General features: G+C 38.3%; 1 protein-coding gene across 1 annotated transcript in view; it reads left to right on the forward strand.

Moving 5' to 3' along the window:
• The window catches only part of LOC102815532 (ATP-binding cassette sub-family A member 13-like), an 857,870-nt gene that overhangs the window by 162,415 nt on the left and 685,414 nt on the right, over nt 1–10,041 (forward strand). The window contains exons 12-14 of the mRNA XM_006874535.1: nt 1,518–1,618; nt 1,835–2,011; nt 2,317–2,522. Of these exons, the coding sequence (XP_006874597.1) occupies nt 1,518–1,618; nt 1,835–2,011; nt 2,317–2,522 (484 nt within the window). The remainder of the gene's footprint in view (nt 1–1,517; nt 1,619–1,834; nt 2,012–2,316; nt 2,523–10,041) is intronic.

Genomic DNA, 10,041 nt, shown 5'->3' on the forward strand with positions numbered 1-10,041 from the left:
GTCTGTTCCACAATCTGCCCCTGGCCTTGTTTTGACTGATGACATGGAGCTTTTCCATCGCCTCTTTCCACAGATGTAGTCAATTTGATTTCTATGTATTCCATCTGGTGAGATCCATGTGTATAGTCGTCTCTTATGCTGTCTAAGGAAGTTATTTGAAATAAACAAATCATTGATTTTGCTGAATTCTATCATGCGATCTCCAGCATCATTTCTATTATCAAGGCCATATTTTCCAGCTACTGATCCTTCTTTGTTCCCAACCTTTGCATTCCAGTCACCAGTAATGATCAATATATCTGATTGAAGAAGTTGGTAGAATTCTTCTATTTTATCCACACTGGTTTTAGTGGTTGGTGTGTAAATTTGAATAATAGTGATATTAACTAGTCTTCCCTGTGATGTTGTTGTTAAGTGCTGTTGAGTCGGTTCCGACTCATAGCGACCCTGTATAGGATTTCCAAGGAGACGCGGGTGAGCTTGAACTGCCAACCTTGCAGTTCAAATGGCTTTGCAGTCTGGCGCTTTAACCCATAGCACCACACCAGGATATTATACTGTCACAGACAGCATTTTACTTTATGACTGATTTGTTTATGTTCTTTTTGACAATGAATGCAACTCCATTCTTCTTCAATTTGTCATTCCCAGCATAGTAAACTATGTGGTTGTCAGATTCAAAATCAGCTCACTAGTGCCTGAGATATTGATGTTTATGTGTTCCATTTCATTTTTGACAGTTTCTAATTTTCTTAGATTCGTACTTCATACATTTCGTGTTCCAGTTATTAATGGATGTTTACAGGTGTTTCTCATCATTTTGAGCAAATGAAGTTCCTGTGGGCTTTTATAGCATGGCCTTTACTCCATTCGCATCATCACAGTCAACTCTACTTTGAGGAGGCAGCTCTTCCCCAGTTGCATTTTGAGTACCTTCCAACCGGAGGCGCTCATTTTCTAGCACTATATTTGACAGTGTTTCTCTGCTATTCATAAGGTTTTCAGTGAATAAATATTCGAAAGTAGTTTGTCACTCCTTCTTCCTAGTGTGTCTTCATCTGGAAGCTCATCTACAACCTGTCCACCATGGCTAACCCTGCTGGTATTTAAAATACCAGTGGCATAGCTCCCAGAATCACAGCAACTCACAAGCCACCACAGTACAACAAACTGACAGACATGTGGTTGTCATTCGAGGTAGTCACTAGCAAATTTATACTTTTGTCCAAATAAGCAGGAGCTTTCCATATTCTCTGAATGAAGAGAGAACAAATGAGGGATGCTGGTTTTGAAGTAAGAGTCTCCAGCAACTAAGACTTCATACTCAGTAGTCTTTCATGGGAGTATAAAATTATAGTAAAATACTTCCCCCAATTTTTCCTCTGTCAGAAACGTGGTATGTATGAAAACAGACAACAATTTCAGAAGTCCATAGATTGCTTTATGATCTAGTGTGGCGGTGAAACCTGGAATCGCCAGTATTAGGTGAATAACACATCGATTTGTCAATCTTACAGAAGTCCTCATTCACCTGGAGACATCAGCTAACTATTCCAGCCTGGATGGATCTGATCAATTAAAACTGGAAATGGACATGGTCTTTTGGGAGTTAAAGCAGGTAAACCCTAATAAGAGATCATAAATAAGATATTTTTAAAATAATACATTCAAGGATATAATGTGATATTCACTTTTGCTCTTGTGAATTGAGCTAGCAAAATCCCAAGAATTGGCAAGTTTTTGAAGAAATTCATGTTTTGTTTCTGAATTCCTTGGAGAGTATACCTACATTTATGTAAATTTTATCTCCTTCTGATATGCATTACTCTTTTAGATCCTGAAGAATAATTCAACTGATACATGTCTAAATGGTACCTTGGTTGAGAAGGAGACTCTCTCACTTCCTCAGAGCTCTAGAATTTGGGAGAGCTTCATAGCAGTGCTCTGTCAACTAAATATCTCCAATGGAACCAATACTTTAAATAAGCTAATTCATTCAATAGAAGCTGCTGTAAGTATTACACCATGTGATCTCATCCAAGAGCACCAATGGGCTCATTTTTAAGGTTTTACGTGGTTCTTTTTTTCTCTCAGAATTATGTTTATTTTTTGTCTTTTTCATTATGTATCATGCTTCACCAGATAAGAATATACCTAAAATAAAACCCAAACCTGTGAGGTGTTAAAACTGGTGACATATGTCATGACAAAAATACCAGTCATGACCAAAAAATAAATAAATAAATTTGAACTAATAATGTATACATAATTAAAAACAGTCAATCTTTCTTAGTCGTGTTCTCTGTTTCTGTTAAGGATCATATTTTACAAGAGGTCATTATTGGACTCACAAGTATGCCAGTTTCAATGACTGGAGAATCACCGGGCTGGCTGGAAATCGAGGCCCAGCTCTCCGAAGCCATCCTTTCCTGCACGCAGGTCTTCCAGACATTGGATACTGATGGTTCCCCTGGAAATAGGTCCTCTTTCCCAGATTGTACAGACCAGATTATTTCCACAGTGTAAGTATATATTTGATGGAAAACTTATTAAAAACTTGGAAATAAAGATAATTTCAACTACCCCATCCACTGAAATGATAGGGTGATATAGTACATTCTATTTCTAAGAATATCATAGAGGATGAATTATTTTTATGAAAAAGATCAACCTATCTGGTGCTACTGGAAAACATCCACAAGCTATTAAACATTAAACAGTTTAAAAAAGCAATATATCTATTTATTGATTGATTTCTTTTAGCTTTTTGTTGTAATTTGGGTGAAAGTTTACAGAGCAAATTGGTCCATCAACAATTTAGGCACATTTTGTTTCATGACATTGATTGTAGTCCTTACAATGTAACAACATTCCTCCCACTTCTGCCTTGTATGTGTTTTCCTTTACCCTTTCTGTTATCCCTTTATGCCTTCTAAGCAATATCCTGAGGCAATGCTGCCCTTTTGACCTTGTCTGGTTGATATTGCTTGGACTGCTGGTGTTGTGCGGTAGGCCCAGCACTGGACTGAGAACCACCAGGTCTGCAGTTTAAATCCACCAGCTGCTCTTTGAAAACCCTATACAGGGTCGCTATCAGTTGGAATCGACTTGATGGCATTAAACAACAACAGGCCTATTGCTTGCCTGAAAAATTAGTCACAGGGAAAAGTATGGTTCCAGATTTGAGGGGTGACTAAGGTCCATAGTCTTGGGGGCTCCACTAGTCTCTAGCCAACTAGTAAGCTTTATTTGTTTGTTTGATTGATTTTTTTCTTAATGATTTTCAGTTTTCTCTATGTTCTCCCTCTTTATCTAGGATCTCCTGTTGGGATCCCTTACAGTCAGCAGTGGGAGTTCTCTGCTCTCAAGGTCATGGAGGCTGGTGTTCCCATAACCCATTAATCCTGTGGGCTGTTGCCATGTGTCTTTGCTTTTCTTTGCTCTGGATGGAGAGAAACCAATAGTTGTACCTTAGATGACCACTCACAAGCATTGAAGACCCTAGTTACTACTCACCAAAGTAGCATGTAGAACATTGTCTTTGTGGACTGTTGTTTTTAAGTGCCTTTGAGTCATTTCCAACTCACAGTGACTCTGTATAGGTTTTCTAAAGAGTGGCTGGTGACTGGTAACTGGTAACTGCCAACCTTGCAATTACCAGTCCGGTGCTTATTCTACATCGCTACAATGGAACTATGTTATGTTATGCCAATTGATCTTGATGACCCCCAAGACAATGGTCCTATACTCCCATGCCTAGTGACTCAGTTTATTATGGTGTTTAGTTATGGTTAAGAAATGTTTATAACTTTGTTCCCTGCATGCTGTACTATATTTATGGATATATTTGAAACACATAAATATTATTGTAAAGTGCCGTCGAATCAGTTCTGACTCACAGCAACCCTGTATAGGGTTTCTGAAGAACAGTTGGTGGGTCAATCTTGTGGTTCACAGTCCTGTACTGATCCTATAGTACCATATCAGGAGTTCCCAACATGTAAATACGTATGTGGAAATAGCCTTTGTCAAATATATATATACATACATACATCTGTACACATATATACGTATATATATCTATATTATATCTGTATCTATATCTATAAACATACATACATATGTTGTTGATATGTGCTGTGGAGTCGGTTCCGACTCATAGTGACTCTGTACAGGGTTTCCAAGACTGTAAATCTTTACAAGAGCAGAAAGCCTCTTCTTTCTCCCACAGAACAACTGGTAGTTTCAAACTGCTGACCTTATGGTTCACAGCCCGATTCATAACCACTATGCTACCAGAGTTCTATATATATATATATATATACATACATATATGTGTGTATATATACATATATGGAAGTGGAGAGCTGTGGATGCATGTGACAAACACTGGCTTGCCAACCACAAGGTCCACAGTTTGAGCCCACCAGCTGTTCTGAGGGAGAAAGATGAGGCTTTCTGCTCCCTCAAATATTTAAAGCCTCCGAAACCCTATACAGAGTGGAACTAACTTGATGGCACTTAACAAAGGAGCTCTGGTAGCGTAGTGGTTACGAATTGGGTTGCGAACCTTATGGTCAGCGGTTCGAAACTACCAGCCGCTCCGCGGGAGAAAGATGGAGGCTTTCTACTCCCGTAAAGATTTACACCCTCGGAAACCCTGTACAGGGTCGCTATGGGTCGGAACCGACTCGACGGCACTTAACAACAACAACAACAATAATAACATGTGTGTTGTTTACTTTCCACATCTGCCTGAATGTGTTCTTTGATGAAGGGTTTGTTCATGTCCTTTCTCCAATGTTTAATTAGATTGTCTTTTTGATATTGATGTGTTAGTATTGTCTGTAAATTTTAAATTAGTCCCTTATCTAATAAGTCATTGCTAAAAATATGATGGTGAGTCAAAATTTATCCTCACTCTGGCTGTGGAATTTATTTTAATCAACTTTTAGTAAAAACAAATACATCATTTTTTTACATAATCTTCTCACTTTTCAATACACTTTGTGCATTTAGCAGCAAGCTTTCATATTGCCTTATTAAAAAATGTATTAGGCTGAGCTGTGAGCCACGAATGCACTTCTGTCTTCACTTCTTCATCAGAAGTGAATCTTCATCCTTGAAAGGCTACTTCCCTATAGTCCTGGAGCAAGATTAAGACTATAGAGAAAATGCTTCAACACCCCAAAGCAAAGTTTTTGTGGAGTGTCAACAGTGTGGACAGAGGTATGTGGACCTGCATTGCCATGTCACAATGTCAAGTAACAACATCCTTGGGTAACAGTCCTCTGGGTTTAATCCAAAGGTTAAGTTTAAGCTCTTCAATGAGCATCTCTCTGTAATGAGCACTATAGATTGTTGAACATATTTCCTGATAGTGTCTCACTACTGACCCCTGAGAATTCTAGAAAACTGTAAGCATTAATTTTGAACTTTTTCTTGGTTGGCAATTGCAGATGTTTCCTTTCCATATTCTGTTGTTTACTCTCAGGCTCCTAGTGATGATTCTGTGTCTCATCACCAGTAAGGGTTTGTTTAAAGAAACTTTTTCCTTCCTTTGGGTATCAGTTCCAATTTTGTTTGCTGATGTCCAAAAGCTTCTGTTTATGCTCTTCCATGAGTTGTGATTTGCAAATGATTTGCCATATAATCCACGGTCACGTATCTATTTGATAGAATCATTTCATGTGCAAACTCAATGTTGTCATCAGCAGTGGACATGAATGGATGCTTTAATATAACTGGAGTATGGATAATTTTGGACTCACCCTTGTATTTTCCCATTCTGTGGATTCTGTTTTCAGCCTTGTGGTAAAGTCTTTTGATGAGTACAAATTTCAATTTTTAGGAGATCCCAGTCATCTAGTTTATCTTATACTGTCTGTGCATTAAAATATATGTTTGATAGTATATTTTTGCCATGTATTAGGACCCCTAAATTTGACCCTATTTTTTCTTTGCTGATCTTTATTGTATTAGGTTTTGCATTATAGGTATTCCTTTCTTTTCTGTTTAAAGTTTTTAGTGTGAATTGAGTGAAAGGCTACAGGGCAGATAATCAGTTTTACATTCAATAAATCATATTCTGTTTCATTACAATTATTACAGTCCCCTCAATGCACCATCAGTTAACAATATTTACCTCTATTCCTTTTTTTTTTTTTTTTTGATGTGCACATACCATACAGAAAATATATATTCCTTTAAGTGTCCAAAAGGCACATTTTACAAGCCAGCCTCTAGGCTGCAGGCACACAGCCTTTCTCAGTCCATGGGCCTAGAGTCCTCAGCTGCTCTGTCTCTCCATGCTCCTGCCTCTGCCGCTGTCTCTGCTGTCACCGCTTTTCTAGTTGGTATCCCACTTTCCACTCATGCTCTTCCCTTTTGATGGTCCTAGAGTCCTCTGTTCCTGAAATGAAAGATTAATTACTCTCCCCTTTTAGTTTCAGATCTTCTACATTTACAGTTGTGACAACCACAATTATTCATGATAACAATTACTATTGAATCATAAAGTCCTAGCCCCATCACCCCCCATGTCCTTTCACCAGAGCCATCTGGACAAGAGGAAAACTGACTCTGCCTTACCCCTCTTTTCTGAAACTGAGCACACTCATGAAAGCTTGTAAATCAGATACTTTGTGCCTTTATTTGTTGTTATTATGTGCTGTTGAGTTGGTTCCCACCCATAGTGACCCTGCATAGGGTTTCCGAGGAGCAGCTGGTGAGCTTGAGCTGCTAATCTTTATAGTCCCCTGCTTTTGATAGCCAATGCCTAAATTGCTCATCCCTGTCAACCCACTGTTTTGAGGAGGCAAACTTGATCCTTGATGTGAAGACTCCTTTCCTTTCAGATGAAAGTTTGAGCTACTACATCCATAAGCAAAGGACCAGTTCATCAAGTTGTAGCAATTTACACTTGCTCTCTGTATCAAACTCCTTTATCATTACTTGGTCAAGTTCTGGTCAGAAAGCCATTCAAGCAAGCTCAAATGAGTTGCTATCTGCAAGTTTGAGAGTTCTCACATGCCTTCCCTTACTTTAGACCAGATGCTCGCTTCACTCTCAACTCTAGACCCCAGTGGCTAGGTTGGTGTCCATGGGCTTGGGAGTTCACACATCTCCCTAACCTTCATGGTACATTCTTCTATTTTTATAAATTTATTTTGGCTTCTTGTAGTAGCATTTTGAAGTTTTCTTAATATAGATTTTTTTGTTTCTCTGGTTAGATTTATTCTGAAATACTTCATCTTCTGGGTGGCTATCATAAATGGTATTGTTTTCCTTATTTCCTCTTCAGAGCTGTCTTTATTAATATATAGGAATCCAACTGTTTTTGTCTATTGATCTTGTACCCTGATGAATTTTCCGATGATTTCTAATAGTTTTTTTTTGTTGTTGAGTCTTTGGGACTCAAAGACTGCAAATTTAGAGAGTTTACTTCTTTGTTAATTTGGATTTCTTTAATGTTCCTTTCTTACAACACAGTGTTGACTAGGAGTGATGATAAAGGGCATCTTTGTCTGGTTCCTGTTAGCAAGGGGAATGCTTTCAGTTTCTCCCCATTGAGAATAATATTGACTATTGGTTTTGTATATATGCTCTTAATTATGTTGAGAAATTTTCCTTTAATTCTTGCTTTGTTGAGTGTTTTTATCAGAAACGGTTGTTGGATTTTGCCTAATGACTTTTGCATCAATCGATGTGACCATGCAGTTATTTCCCTTTTTAAAATTTATATGATAGATTACTTTTTTTTTTTTTTTTTTTTCTAATATTGCACCATCCTTGCATCTCTGGTATGAATCCTGCTTGGTCATGATATATTATTTTTTTGATATATTGTTGAATTATAATGGCTAGAATTTTTGCATCTATGTTCATTGAGGGATACTAATCTATACTTTTTTTTTTTTTAAGGTTTTTATTGTGGATTAAGTGAAAGTTTACAGGGCAGATCAGTAGATCAGTTTTACATTAAACAAATCATATACTTTGTTTCATTACAGTGATTATAATCTCCTCCATGTACCATCAGTTAACAGTATTTCTCTCTATTCATTTTAGCTCTTTTTATTTTTTTAAAAAAACACTCAGGCATATATAATAATTTACAGAACCAAAGGGCATATTCTACAAGTATGCCTCCTGGCCGCCATCTCTTAGTCCATCTCTTCTTATGAATCTAGAGTTCTCAGTTGCTCCCTTTCTCCATGTCTCCATTTCTGCCTCCTTCTCTGGTGTCGCTGCTTCTCTGGATAAGGTCTCCCATTCTGCTTGTGCTTTTCTCCCTTGATGATCCTAGGGTCCTTTGACTTTGGACTTTAAGATTAACTGCTCCCCCGTTTTTGTTACAAAACTTCTACCTTTACAATTGTGACAGTCGCAATTAGTCATTATGACAATTGTTATTGTTGTTAAGTGCCGTCGAGTCCATTCTGACCAATAGCTACCCTGTGTAGCTATCGTTTGCAGTTCAAATGACTTTGCAGTCTGGCGCATTAACCCACAGTGCCACACCAGGACTCACTTGTTGTTAAGTGCTGTCGAGTTGATTCTGACCCATAGCGACCCTGTGTAGGGTTTCCAAGGAGCAGCTGGTGAGCTTGAACAATTGACGTTGCAGTTCAAGCGACTTTGCAGTCTGACGCATAGCCCACAGCACCACACCAGGACTCACTACTCACTACTAAATCATAAGAATCTTATCCCCATCTCTTTTTACTAGACCCATCTAGACAAAATGCAAACTATTCAGTGGGGACTCTTTCTTTCCCCACACACTCTTAAACTAAACTCCCCCTTGAAATATTGTAAGCCAGTCACTTTGTGACTTTATTGCCCTCTCATTTTAGGTAGCCACTGTTTAAGTTGCCCATCCATATTTACCCTGTGTACAGAGGGTATTGATACTTGATGTGAAGACTCCTTCCCTCTCTGTTGATATTTAGAGTTTACTACCTCCTTTGATATCCCATGCGAGTAAAGTTTTACTAAAGGTAATACAGAAATGGCTGCAAGCATACATTGACAGAGAACTTCCAGAGGTTCAAGTCAGATGTTCAAGTGGCTGTGGAACGACTGAGATATCATTGCTGGTGTCCAATGAATCTTGGCTGAAAGCAGAGAATATCAGAAAGATGTTTACCTGTGCTTTATTGACTGCACAAAGGCTTTGAATTGTGTGGGTCATGACAAGCTATAGGCAATATTGCGAAGTATAACTATTCTGGAACACTTAATTATGTTCATAAGGAATCTGTACCTGGACCAAGATGTTCAAACAAAACATGGGAACACTGAATGGTTTTAAATTAAGAAAGATGTGCGACAGGGTTGGATTCTTTCACCATACTTATTCAACCTGTATGCTGAGCCAAAATTCTGAGAACCTGGGTTACTTGATAAAAAATGTGACATCAGGATTTGAGGAAGACTTAATAACAACCTGCAACATGTAGATGTTACAACCTTGCTTGCTGAAAGTGAAGAGGACTTAAAACATTTACTGATTAAGATCAAAGAGCACAGCCTTCGGTATGGATTACATCTCAATGTAAAGAAAACAAAAGTCCTCACCACTGGACAAATAAACAACATTCTTATCAGCAGAGAAAAGATTGATGTTATCAAGGACCTCATTCTTCTTGGATCAACTATCAACACCCATGGAAACAGCAGTCAAGAAATCAAATGATGTATTGCATTAGACAAATCTGCTGTACAAGACCTTTATAAAGTGTTGAAGAACAAAGATGTCAGCTTGAAGACTAAGATGCACCTGACCCAAGTCATGGTATTTTCAATAACCTCATATGGATGTGAAAGCTGGACAGTGAATAAGGAAGACCGTAGAAGCATTGGTGTATTTGAGTTATGGTGTTGGAGGAGAATATTGAAAGTGTTTTTGGGCTGCCCAAAGAACCAACAGATCCGTTTTGGAAGAAGTACAACCGGAGTGCTCCTTGGAAGCCAGGATGGCCAAACTTCGTCTCTCATACTTCAAACATGTTGTCAAGAGGGACCAGTCACTGGAGA

This window comes from Chrysochloris asiatica, unplaced genomic scaffold (assembly GCF_000296735.1).
Source record: "Chrysochloris asiatica unplaced genomic scaffold, ChrAsi1.0 scaffold00282, whole genome shotgun sequence".
NCBI lineage: Eukaryota > Metazoa > Chordata > Mammalia > Afrosoricida > Chrysochloridae > Chrysochloris > Chrysochloris asiatica.